The sequence below is a fragment of the Scyliorhinus torazame genome, chromosome 5, assembly GCF_047496885.1.
Source record: "Scyliorhinus torazame isolate Kashiwa2021f chromosome 5, sScyTor2.1, whole genome shotgun sequence".
NCBI classification, from domain to species: domain Eukaryota; kingdom Metazoa; phylum Chordata; class Chondrichthyes; order Carcharhiniformes; family Scyliorhinidae; genus Scyliorhinus; species Scyliorhinus torazame.
In genome coordinates this window covers 197,807,103-197,820,343 of record NC_092711.1, presented here as the reverse complement: position 1 = coordinate 197,820,343, position 13,241 = coordinate 197,807,103, and the positions used below count along the sequence as shown (strand labels likewise).

Sequence of the window (13,241 nt, the reverse complement as noted above, 5' to 3'; positions counted from 1 at the left end):
TCTCGGTCATCTCCTGTCTGGTCTGGTCTGATCTGTCTTGTCTGATCTCTGGTCTGGTTTGACCCCTATCTGGTCATCTCCTGTCTGGACTGCCCCCTATCTCTGTCATCTACTGTCTGGTCTGGTCTGATACATCTGGTCTGATCTCTGGTCTGGTTTGACCCCTATCTCTGTCAACTCCTCTGTGGTCTGACACCTCTCTCTGTCATCTGCTCTGGCTTTTCTCTATGAGATATCGGTATTCCTTGAATTCTGACATTTTGTACATTCCCAATTGTAATTGCTCCACCCATTGGTTCCGCCTAAGCTCAGTCCTGAATCTACTTCCCTTTTTTTTGAGGCTATGCCCCCTAGTTCTGCATTCACCCACAGCTTCCAAGGGCCCATGCACTGGAATTCTTTCTCTAAACCTCTCAGCCTCTCTATCTTACTCTCCTCTGTTGAGATGCTCCAATACCTCCTTCTTTGTCCAAGCCTTCAATAACCAAGTCCTAGGTGTGTTTATGTGCATCAGGTTGAGACTGGGATTGTATGATACTGAGTTAGATCAAATGGTTGTGAATAAATGGAGCTACAGGTACTTACATCAAGCAAAGATTACTTGGAGAAAAATACTGAAAGAATATTTTCTTGCCTGAAATGTTCTCTGACTATTGCTGTTGTAATTTTGTATGGGCTATGGGGAGTGCCCTGTTTACACGTGGAGGGGGGGGGGGGGGGGGGTCTCTGCTGCATTTCTGATTAACTGCAGTGTCATAGCAGTTTTACCATCCAAATCTCACCTGAATATATAGACCCCTTTTCAGGAGCCATGCCCACGAGGCGTCTCGGCAGTGAGGTTCCACAGCAAATCAGAACCTAGTACACAGCCACACACACTCACTCACACAATTACAGAGAATGAGAGAGACACACATACAGATACAAAGAGAGACACACACAAATGGGCAGCACGGTAGCACAAGTGGATAGCACTGTGGCTTCACAGCGCCAGGATCCCAGGTTAGATTCCCCGCTGGGTCACTGTCTGTGCGGAGTCTGCACGTTCCCCCCGTGTGTGCGTGGGTTTCCTCTGGGTGCTCCGATTTCCTCCCAAAGTCCAAAGACGTGCAGGTTAGGTGGATTGGCCATACTAAATTGCCCTTAGTGTCCAAAAAGGTTAGGAGGCGTTATTGGGTTACGGGGATAGGGTGGAAGTGAGGGCATAAGTAGGCCGAATTGCCTCCTTCTGCACTGTATGTTCTATGTTCTAAATACAGAGAATGAGAAAGTCACACATACACGAGGAGAGGTTGAGTAGACTGGGTCTGTATGGGGGCGATTCTCCAAAATGGAGACAAAGTGTTCGCGCTGTCGTGAACGCCATCAAGTTTCACGACGGCTCGAAACGGGCATGGGGATGACCGATTCTGTCACCCACAGGGGGCCAACATGGCGCTGGAGCGGTTCACGCCGCTCGAGCCTCCCTTCCCGACGCCAAATGGGCACCGCGCCAACCCACGCATGCGCAGTTGGGCCGCGCCAACCTGCGCATGAGCGGGGGACTTCTTCAGCACGCCGTTCCCGACGCAACACGACGTGGGGATTCAGGGCCCGGCCGCGCGACAAAGTAGGCCCGGGGGGGGGGGGGGGAAGAGGCCGGCCCGCCGATCGGTGGGCCCCGATCGCGCCAGACCCCATCGGAGGCCACCCTCTGTGAAGGAGCGCTTTTCCCCACCCCACAGGCCGCCCCCCGACCCTTCGCGCAGTGTTCCCGCCAGCAGCGACCAGAGGTGAACAGCGCCGGCGGGATTCTGTCGTATCCGCGCGGCCGCTCGCCCCATCCGGGCCGGAGAATCGGCGGCACCGCCGATTCCAGCGGCCCTGCCGATTCCAGCGGCCCCGCCGATTCCAGCTGTCCGCGGCCGGCGCCACGTCAAACGCGCCGGCGCAAATGGCGCTGATTCTCCGCACGTCAGAGAATCGCATGCCGGCGTCGTGGGGCTCGGAGAATCGCCCCCTTTGCGTTGGAATTTCGAAGGATGCGGGGAGATCTTATAGAAACATATAAAGTTATGAAGGGAATAGATAGGTTAGATGCAGTGAGGTTATTTCCACTGGCGGGTGAAAGCAGAACTAGGGGGCATAGCCTCAAAATAAAGGGAAGTAGATTTAGGACTGAGCTTAGGAGGAACTTCTTCACCCAAAGGGTTGTGAACATATGGAATTCCCTGCCCAGTGAAGCAGTTGAGGCTCCTTCATTAAAAGTTTTCAAGGTAAAGATAGATACTTTTTTGGAGAATAAAGGAATAAAGGGTTATGGTGTTCGGACGGGAAAGTGGAGCTGAGTCCACAAAAGATCAGCCATGATCTCATTGAAAGGTGGAGCAGGCTCGAAGGGCCAGATGGCCTACTCCTGTTCTTATGTTCTTATGTTCTGAAATACAGAGACACAAATTTATATAGGCAAATACAGAGAGAGACACACACACACAAATACATGGACACACACACAAATACACAGGGTGAGAGAGCCGCACATAAATACAGAGTCACACAACATACACAGGCCCACACACAAACACATAAAGAGAGCGATACACATATACAGAAAGGCATTAACACACAAACAAGTATAATGACATATATAAGCACACTAAAACATTCAAACAAACATATCCTCACACACAGTCAGAGATATGGGCACATGCACACACATAGACTCACAACACAAACAGGTACATATACAGTCACGTATAGGGTCAGAGATGAGGCATACAAACACACAGAGGCAACACAAACACACTCTATGACAACGCATAGTCACACTTCGACATACACTTACACATTTCGACAGAAACCTTAATACACACAAACACGCACAGACACAATCACTCACTCTATCAGGAGCAGGAGTCTTTTTCCCTTTCCTTAGTTCAGGATTATTGAGATCGGTCTCTGTTGGCTCCATTCTGCAACACCACCACTTGCCGTGACCATACAGACTAGAGAAAGGCTGGAATTTGGAGCTGGGTCTCTCCGGACTGGAAACCCAAAACCTTTCCGGCTTGGTGGCAATCGAGTTGAGTGTTTTATTCTCAGATAGCAGGGGCAGCTGACAAAATTATAAGGGACATGGACAGAGTTGATATTCAGAAGCTTTTTCCCAGGGTGGAAGAGTCAATTACTAGGGGACATAGTTTTAAGGTGCGAGGGGCAAAGTTTAGAGGGGATGTACGAGGGAAGTTTTTACATGGACAGTAGAGGGTGCCTGGAACTCATTGCCGGAGAAGGTGGTGGAAGCAGGTATGATAGTGACGTTTAAGGGGCATCTTGACAAATAGATGAATAGGTGGGAATAGAGGGATACGGACCTCAGAAGTGTAGAGGGTTTTAGGTTAGACGGACAGCATGGTCAGCGCAGGCTTGGAAGGACGAAGGGTTTGTTCCTGTGCTGTAATTTTATTTGCTCTTTGTTCTTTGGGCTGTGAGGAAACTGTAACTCAGAACAAAACAAGGGCCTGTGATGGGCTGGATCACACTAAAACATTGTTGGATAGTGAAGCTCTCTGATCTGATTGACGAATGGTGACACAGCCACAGTCACGATGGACACATTGTTCGAGTGCAGCACTGTCACCATTGACAACCTTCCAGGCTTGGCCTGGAGTCACTAGGAATTGAAGATTCATTTTGCAAATACAGTACTGCTGGGTGAAAGTCCCAGGAGGAAAGAATCATAGGGCCTGTAAAATATCCTATAAACCGCTGTAAAATATCCAATACACCCCTGTAAAAGCTAGATTTTTAGGCAAAAAATGTAAGGGTTAACTTTTACACAAAGAATATTCGAGGGGTTGACAGGAGCGATTGATTTGGACTCATACAACATGAAACAAGTTATTTGTGAAATCTAAAAAAGGCTGTCACTCCATCAATTAGAAAGTACAAATTTGTTGGTTTACTCTTAATTAGAACAGGCCCGGCCAGCACACGGCTTTCAAAAGAATCCACAAGGTAATGGGGAAGCAGTGCCCACACACTCTCTCTCACTTTCTCTCTTCCTCTGTATTTATTACGGAGCCCCTCCTGACCCCAGGCCCGGGAGATTAGTCTCCGGATTTGTTCCCGCTCACAACTCTGACCTTGCCACCATTTACTGTGAGGTTTGGAAAGCCCCAGGATGTCCTGGCCTAATCACAGACTCAACCTAGCAGGTTATCTGTGTGAGCAATCTTCCTCAACATCCCAGAAGCATTGGACCAGTTGAACCTGTGGTTTCAGTGCTCGGGGGCTGGGGAAGGGAAGGACTGTGTTGGTGGTAAATGTCACGCTGATGATCTCCTGCTCTCGACTTAGTGCAGCTGCATTGCAATGAATAAGCATTCACAAGGGCTTGATTAGCCTGACCGAAGCTTCCCCTCCCCTCCCCTCTCCGGGAAGGCTGAGTACGATGACTGAGGACACAATTATTCAATGTTCACTCTGGAGGTTGACCCCTGCATTCTGCTTATTAATGAATAATGAATTGAGGGTTTCTGATGTGAATATAGGAATTATATTTTGATTCTCAAATTTGTTTGGGCTTTGACCCCTGAAAAACACGGATTAGCTAATTTACAGCAAGTGCATGAAAAATTACAAACCATTAAAAATCATGGTTTGACTTTTAATTAGATTGATTTTTCCGTAAGGGTCCAGTCCAATAAATTGTATTTTCTCATTTTCTTTCAGCCCTTCTAATTCGTCCTTGCAAGAAATATTGAACATGGGAAGAAAGACTGAAAGTCAACAATCATTCAGTTCACTTGGCTATTCACCTTCTGACTGGTCATGCAAACTGGAATGTCATGTCAGGAGACCAGTGGTGAGAATGTGGGGCTGGAGCAGTGGGACATCCATGTGATGTCAGGAAAACACCCAGAGTTGGCAACTTTACCTGAGAGTGTAGAGAATCTTGCCATCATTCCAGATTCGCAGCAGCTGATTGGGCGTGGTGATCCAATGAGAATCCGCCCGCTTTGAGTTTCGGAATATGGTGTCTGGGATCCAGATGCGCCCCACCATGTTGCTGTTCAAGGTCAGAACTTTCAGTGTGCTGTTAAAACGCAGCCTCCTGTCATACCAAGTCTGTGCGAAGAAGATATCGATGGTGTACTCCTGCAACACAAGGCAGTAATGTCTCAAACCACACGGCACCAGACCTGGGACACTCTCCTTGGACTCATCGTCCATGCCAGTGGTCAGTTGGACCTTCTCCAGTTTTGTGACTTTCTAACCGGGGTTGCGAGCCAGATTCATGATGCAAATGGTGGAGGCTGATTTCAGCTCATTCTGCCTGGGCCACGGATAAATTGCCAGAAATGCTCAGGCAGCATCAATGCTTGGGAGAATTCGGCATTTTTAAAATCTCCAAAATTCAAGACCTGAAGGAATGAGGCTGGCAGTAATTAGCACGACACATTGTTAAAAGGGTAATTAAACAAAATGATACGACTTGACTTTCGGTGGTGAATTTAATGGATGACTAATGGGTGAAAACAGTTAGTTCTAGATTGAAGGTGAGACACCATTCTCCTGAAATTAACTGTGGAACAATGTAAAAGGACAACAACCTGTGGTTATTTCAGCTTAACAATCCATCTGTCGCTTGCCAAAGGTGACTGTGCCTCTTACCCATAAATAACAGTGAATACATTTAGCCCTGTCCAATTAGCTACTGTCTCATATCCAAAACTAGTGCTTTTGGTTGATTGTGAAATTAAAAGTTGCAAAATCTGAAACAAGACGTTAACCCTCCTCTAACCTGCATATTTCTGATTTTAACAGAGATGGTTCAAGGGACGGTCAAACAATCTCGTCCCAGAAGATGTCATTGAAATCTTTCAAAGGTGTCTGTGTGTTTCCAGTTTAACAGTGCTTTGATTTTTGACTACATTTTGCTGTATTTTCTGGATCTTGCTTTACAGCACTGCTTGTGGGCCAGGAGGAGCAACAGTGACTGTTCCAGGCTCAACAAGCTGACTGATAAACGACTCACCATATCCCTCAAATTTCCCCAAACCACCACATCGCCAACACCTTAAACTTACCCTCATCAGAATCCCCACTCTCCACCCTCCCGATTACTGACCCCAACCCCCGCAATCACTAATGTAGCCCCAGTCCCTCACTGCTGTACATGATCTTGCATCAGCAACGGCCACACAATTATCCCCAAGTTAATCCCCAACAGGTATGGCGGAGACAGTGGCGTAGTGGTATTGTCACTAGACTAGTAATCCACAGACCCACGGTAATGCTTTGGGGTCCCGGTTTGAATCCCACCACTGCAGATGGTAGAATTTGAATTCAACAAAAATCTGGAATTAAAAATATAACGATGACCATGAAATCATTGTCGGTTGTTGTAAAAACGCTTCTGGCTCACTGATGTCCTTCAGAGAAGGAAATAGGCCATTCTTACCCGGTTTTGGCCTACATGTGACTCCAGACGCACACAGCAATGCAGTTGACTCTTGACAACTAATGCCCACATCCCACGAACAAATAAGAAAAAACTACTCACCCTCGGCCTCATGGTCACTATCCCAGCAGCACAAAACGTTATCTATTCCGAATCAGAGCCCTGCCTGCAGCCTTCCCTGTCTCACAGCAAGCGACAGCGGTCAATCAGACCGACTTTCAAGCTTATGTAAAAAAATGCACCAAATCTAAGGAGTTAAAACTCCTTGATGTTTGGAGAAACCTGAACGTTTGTCAAAAACACTGTCAAAACAGTGGGAGGCATTCAAAAAGAGATTCTACTGACATAGTGTAGACATGTTCCTAGAAAGATAAAGGGTGACACTGCCAAATCTGGAGCCCCCTGGTTATGCAGAAGCACACAGGGTACGATAAAGCAGAGAAAGAAAGCTTAAGACAGTCAGAAGAGCTTAATACTATAGCAAGCCTGGAGGAATATAGAAGCACAGGAGTGAAGTAAAAATGGAAATTAGGAACGCAAAGAGAGGATATGCAAAAATAATAGAAAACCCAAAGATGTATTTCAAGTACATTAATAGGAAGGGAATTACTAAGGCTGCACTGCAGCACAGTGGTTAGCACTGTTGCTTCACAACGCCAGCACCCCAGGTTCGATTCCCGGCTTGGATCACAATGTCTGTGCCAAGTCTACACGTTCTCACCGTGTCTGCGTGGGTTTCCTCTGGGTGCTCCGGTTTCCTCCCACAAGACCCGAAAGACATGCTGTTAGGTAATTTGGACATTCTGAATTCTTCCTCAGTGTACCCGAACAGGCATCAGAATGTGGCGACTAGGGGCTTTTCACAGTAACCTCATTGCAGTGTTAATGTAAGCCTACTTGTGACAATGAAGGTTTTTTCAAAAAGGAAAAGATAGGGTCTATCAGAGAGGTACATGATAACTTGTGGGTTGGTTCAGAATATGTGGGCAGGGTTCTCAATGAATACTTTGTCTCTGTCTTCACTAAGGAGAGAGATGATTCAGGCATTCTAGTTATCGAGGAGGATTGTGAATTGTTAGATTACAGAAGAAGTACTGGAGAGACTGACAACCTTAAAGGTGGATAAATCATCAGGGCCGGATGGATTATATCCTATGCCGCTGAAAGAAGCCAGGGAGGAAATAACGGACGCTCCGAGTATCATTTTCCAATCCTCATGAGATACAGGCAAGACCCCAGAGGATTGGAGTCTGCTAACATTATATCATTATTTAAAAAGGGTGCAAATGAAAAAATTACAGAAAATTACAGACTTTGCTGATGAGCAAATTATTGAGAACAATTCTGAGAGAAAGGTTAAAGGGCGGGATTTATCTACCACCCCACCACGTGTCTTTCAGTGGGGCAGGCAGCCCGCCAGCGGGATTATATCCGTCCTGCCATTGTCAATGGGATTTTCCAATGGCAGCAGCCCTTGTCGCCAGGAAACTCATGCGCCAGCGTGGCATCAGAATTTCCCGCCGGCGTGAACAACCAAAATGTCACTTGGAAAGGCCCAGATTGATCAGGGATAGCCAGCATGGTTTTGTTAGGGGAAGATCGTGTCTTCCTAACTTCATAGCATTTTGTAAGGAAGTTACAAGGAAGATTGATGAGGGGAGTGTCATGGTTGTTGTCTACACGGATTTCAGTAAGGCATTTCACAAGGTCCTACATGGTCAGAAAAGTGAGATTACATGGGATATAGGGGAAGGTGGTGAGTTGGATCCAAAATTAGCTCAGTGACAGGGTATTGGCCGATGACGGTTTTCGTGACTAGAGAGCGGTTTCCAGTGGTGTTCCACAAGGCTCAGTGTTGAGGCCCTTTGCTGTTTATTGTATATATTAATGATTTGGGACACAAATGTGGGAGGTATGATTGGGAAATTTGCAGATGACCAAAAATTGGCCATGTAGTTGCTCGTGAAGAGGATAGCTGTTGACTCCAGAATAATACATTGGTTCAGTGGGCAGCAAATTCGCAAACAGAATTCAACCTGGAAAAGTGTGAGGTAATGCATTTGGGCAGGGCAAATACAGGGCAAAAAGTATTCCATGGGAATACTTAATAAACAGGAAGATATTGAGAGGGGCTGAGGAAGTAAGAGACCTTGGAGCGCATTCCACGGGTCCTTGAAGGTGGCAGGACAGGTGGACAATGTGGTCAAGATAACAGATGGAATGATTTCTTTTTTTGGGTGAGTTATTGAATACAAAAGCCGGGATGTAATGATGAAACTGTATAAAATATTGGTTAGGCCATAGCTAGAGCTTTGTACACAGTTCTGGTCACCACATTACAGGAAGGACATAATTGCTGTGCAGAGAGTGCAGAGAGATTTACAAGAATGCTGCCAGGGCTTGAAAATTGCAGTTATGAGGGGGAGATTAGATAGGCTCGGGTTGTTTTCCTTAGAACAGAGAAGACTGAGGGGTGAACTAATTGAGGTGTACAAAATTATGAAAAGCCTAGGGTAGACAGGAAAGTGTTAATTCCCCTAACTGAGAGGTCAACCGAGAGGTCAATTACCAGTGGGAAGATATTTAAGGTGATTGGTAGAAAGATTAGAGAGGACGGGAGGAAAAACTTTTTCACCTAGAGGATGGTCTGGAATTCATTGCCTAAGTTGGTGATTGAGGCTGAAATACTCAACTAATTTAAAAGGTACCTGGATATGTATCTGCAGTATTATAACCTGCAAGGACAGGGAGCAGGTGCTGGAAAGTGGGATTAGAATGAGCGGGTAGCTCCTTTTTTCTCTTTTTTAGCCAGCGGAGACACAATGGGCTGAATGACCTCTTACCATAAACTTTCTCTGGATCTCTGGTTTGGGCTGAGTGACAAGGACATCTGCCTATATGGAGTCTGCACATTCACCCTGTCCCTGTGTGGGTTTCCTCCAGGTGCTCCGGTTTCCTCCCACAGTCGAAAGATGTGCAGGTTAGGTGGACTGGCCATGATCAATGTGCGGGGTAGCACAAGTGGATAGCACTGTGGCTTCACAGTTCCAGGGTCCCAGGTTCGATTCCCCCCTGGGTCACTGTCTGTGCGGAGTCTGCAGGTTCTCCCCGTGTCTGCGTGGGTTTCCTCCGGGTGCCCTGGTTGCGTCCCACAGTCCAAAGACGTGCAGGTTAGGTGGATTGGCCATGATAAATTGCCCTTTGTGACCAAAAAGGTTAGGAGGGGTTATTGGGTTACGGGGATAGGGTGGAAGTGAGGGCTTAAATGGGTCGGTGCAGACTCGATGGGCCGAATGGCCTCCTTCTGCACTGCATATTCTATGTAGATAGGGCAGGAGAGTGGGCCCATTCAGAGGGTCAATGCAGACTCGATGGGCTGAATGGCCTCCTTCTGCACTGTTGTGATTCTATGGATTTGCAGATTCACATTGGTCATTCAATATGAAACCTGCTTCACATAGGCTTTCACGCAATGATCATGTTCCTGCCTCAATGAACCCCTCTTGTACAGAACATTGTCCACAATGCAAATGACTCTTTCTGTGCCTTTCAGGGTCTGAGATATCGTTTTTTGGAATATCTCAGGTACAGAAGCAATTCTGAATGGCAACTTGTTAAAACAATAATGAATAAATGGCTTGATAAAAATAGTTACAGATCTAGATTCTTTGTCCAGAGGCAACAGCTAAAAACCACTATTCATATCTAATTTTGTGAAGAGGGAATCTTTTGCTAATTTGGCGAGACTTTCATCTACTGATGCCATTGGGTGGATCATGCGCTCTATTGACTTGTTTAATTGAGTTAAATCCACACAGATTCTAAATGAACCACTAGACTTTTGTACTGTGACTATTCCTGAAAACCACTTTCTCAGTTTGGTACTGGAGAGATGACGTCTTGTTCTAACACAGAATCATAGAATCCCTCCAATGCAGAAGGAGGCCATTTGGTCCATTGAGTATACACTGACCCTCTGAAAGGGCACCCTACCTAGGCTCACTCCCCTGCCTCATGCTGTCACCTCATAATCCCACCTAACCTTTGGACACTAAGGGACAATTTATCATGGCCAATCCACCAAACCTGCACATCTTTGGACTGTGGGTGGAATCTGGAGCACCTGGAGGAAACCCACACAGACACGGGGAGAATGTATAAACTCCACACAGTCACCCAAGGTTTGAATTGAAAACGGGTCCCTGGCGCTGTGAATCTGCAGTGCTAACCACTGTACCACCGTGCCACCCATAAAGTGTGCTCAATCTCCCTCTTCATTCTGTCTAAGAGTGGTTGAGGGATTTTCCTCACAGTGAAGAGACTTGGCACCTGCTCTTAGGGTTATGTGATGTTCTGTCTTCAGCTTTCCTAATCCTGAAATAGGGATGGAAATTAACTTCTGACTACATTACTGGACTGCTGGTCAGCGGTTTTATCAGCCTGGACTGCAAGTTGCATTTCTGCTCAATAATGATGACTCCCGGTTCTGTATAACATACAGCGGTTCAATAATTTCTTTATCCTTGTATCTCAATTATTTCGGCCGGTCCCCAGACAAATTCTCCAATTTGTTAAAAAGTGTGAGGAAGAATTAGCTGGCTCCCCTTCTTCATTGAACACCACCATCTCCCTCTCTCCTTCCCTCCTCGCCTTTCAGTTGGTCGCAACAAGGTTAACATAAAAGGGATCTCTTCCCGCTCGGATACCTTTCCCAGTCCAAATATTTTTACTTTTTAGAAGGACAGAATTTAACCATTTTCTGGAGGCAAAGAATGAGTAAGTTTATTAGTTATTAAAAACTCGAGACAATAATAAAAACACAACACGCGCATTCACACACTGATCAGAAATGAAAGGTTAAAAGTCCATATAAAACAGGGAAATATATAAATCAGTCTTTGGCTTTTCCACGAGTGTAGAAATGAAATGAAAATCGCTTATTCTCACAAGTAGGCTTCAAATGAAGTTACTGTGAAAAGCCCCTAGTCGCCACATTCTGGCGCCTGTTCGGGGAGGCTGGTACGGGAATTGAACCGTGCTGCTGGCCTGCCTTGGTCTGCTTTAAAAGCCATTTCTTTAGCCCTGTGCTAAACCAGCCCCTGATGATGGTATATTGCGGCCGTTAAGATGGATGATTGTAGCAGTGAGTTTGGAGACATTGGATTCTGCTGAGCTTTCCTGCAACAAGTGAGAGAGAGAAAGAGAAAGAAAGTTTTGCCTGTAAGCTGAAAGGGTGACTGACTTCTGTTTCTCCTTGTTTCTGTGTCACAAACATGCTAACACACCATAACACATAGAATCACAAACATGCTAACACACCATAACACATAGAATCACAAACATGCTAACACACCATAACACATAGAATCACAAACATGCTAACACACCATAACACATAGAATCATAGCATCCCTACAGTGCAGGGCGAGGCCATTCAGCCCATCGAGTATGCACCGACCCTCCAAAAGAGTACCCTACCTAGGACCACATCCCCGCCCTATCCTCAGAAGCCCATTCAACCTTTGGGCTCTAAGGGGCAATTTTGCACGACTAATCTATGTTGGTAAAGGGTAAAGACTCCAAATCGATCCTTTGTGCAGGATCCCCATGAGAGAGAAACACCACCCTGATAATGGATAGGTAGTGTGACTCTGAATTCCACTTTTTAAATCAAGTCAGTTTATCAAACTAATTGGGTTTTGCTCGAATGAGGACAGCCAAGTGCCTCTCTCAGTCTCTGAGCTCAAGATTAGCATCCCATCATATGACTCAGAGCTTCAGTTACTAAACTACGCCAATCCTGCAAATTGTCACTCATAAATCTAACTGTCACACTGTGAAGAAAACCCAGGGCCACCCATCAGCGAAAACCTGTTTCATAGAAGATCAGCCAAATGAGAGAGACATAATTCACTACGGAACAAAGTACATCACTTCACGGCATTCTGACATTGACACACTGCAGTGCTGTTTATGTTACAACACCCTGGGCAAGTGCACGGTCAGTTCCAGCCCCACTCATCCCAGAGTCACAACTCAAGTGAATTAACCAATAATTCTTAGAAAAATATCCAAAGCTTTGGCCGTTGGCTGCCCAATAATTACAGTCACCAGGTGTGTAAGTTTAAACACAATTACTGCTTATTTATAACAAGAATTATCACGAAATATGCAGTAAGTACAATTGGTTAATGACAAGCTATATTACCCACTTTAACTGTCCTATCCCCCACCCACGCACACAAGACAAACAGACATAGAGGGGGGGAAGGGATGAAAAATAATGAGGAAGAAAGTCAAAAGGTCTTTGCTCCGGATGGTGGTTCTTTAGCACACTATCCCCACAGCATGCTTGCTGGTTAAAGCCTCTGGTTTGCAGCCGGTAATAGTGTTCTTTGTAGAGTCATTTATTCAGGGTCCCAGTAGCTTAGAAAATGCAATACTCAAAGGCAGCAGGCTTTCTGGAAATACACCTTGGCCGGGATTCTCCGAAATCCCAGCCAAGTGTTGACGTCAGTGTAAAAACCGGCGCGAGCGATGCCGGTGTCAACAGGCCTCCAGGCCCAGTCATTCATCCCTTCTTCGGGGGCTAGAATGGCGGCGGAGTGCTGAGTGCTGCTCCGGCACCGAAAGCCGGTCCTACACGGCCGGCACGGGTCCGCCCATGCACGCGCCACGGCCGGCGTGCGTCCTAACATGCGTGCCGTGGCCGTCTCCACACCAGGCTCCGGGCAATATGGCGGAGCCCTACAGGAGCCCGGCACGGAGGAATATAGGCCCCCTCAGAATAAGCATG

At 46.4% G+C, this 13,241-nt stretch overlaps 1 protein-coding gene across 4 annotated transcripts in view; it reads right to left on the bottom strand.

Annotated features, from left to right (window-relative positions):
• The window catches only part of LOC140420865 (gamma-aminobutyric acid receptor subunit gamma-4-like), a 559,891-nt gene that overhangs the window by 108,160 nt on the left and 438,490 nt on the right, over positions 1 to 13,241 (bottom strand). For all 4 annotated transcript variants that reach the window (XR_011946626.1, XM_072504962.1, XM_072504961.1 and 1 more), the window contains exon 4: positions 4,919 to 5,139. Coding sequence is in view for 3 of the 4 variants with exons in the window: in XM_072504962.1 (XP_072361063.1) it covers positions 4,919 to 5,139 (221 nt within the window). In the remaining variant the exon portion in view is untranslated. The remainder of the gene's footprint in view (positions 1 to 4,918; positions 5,140 to 13,241) is intronic.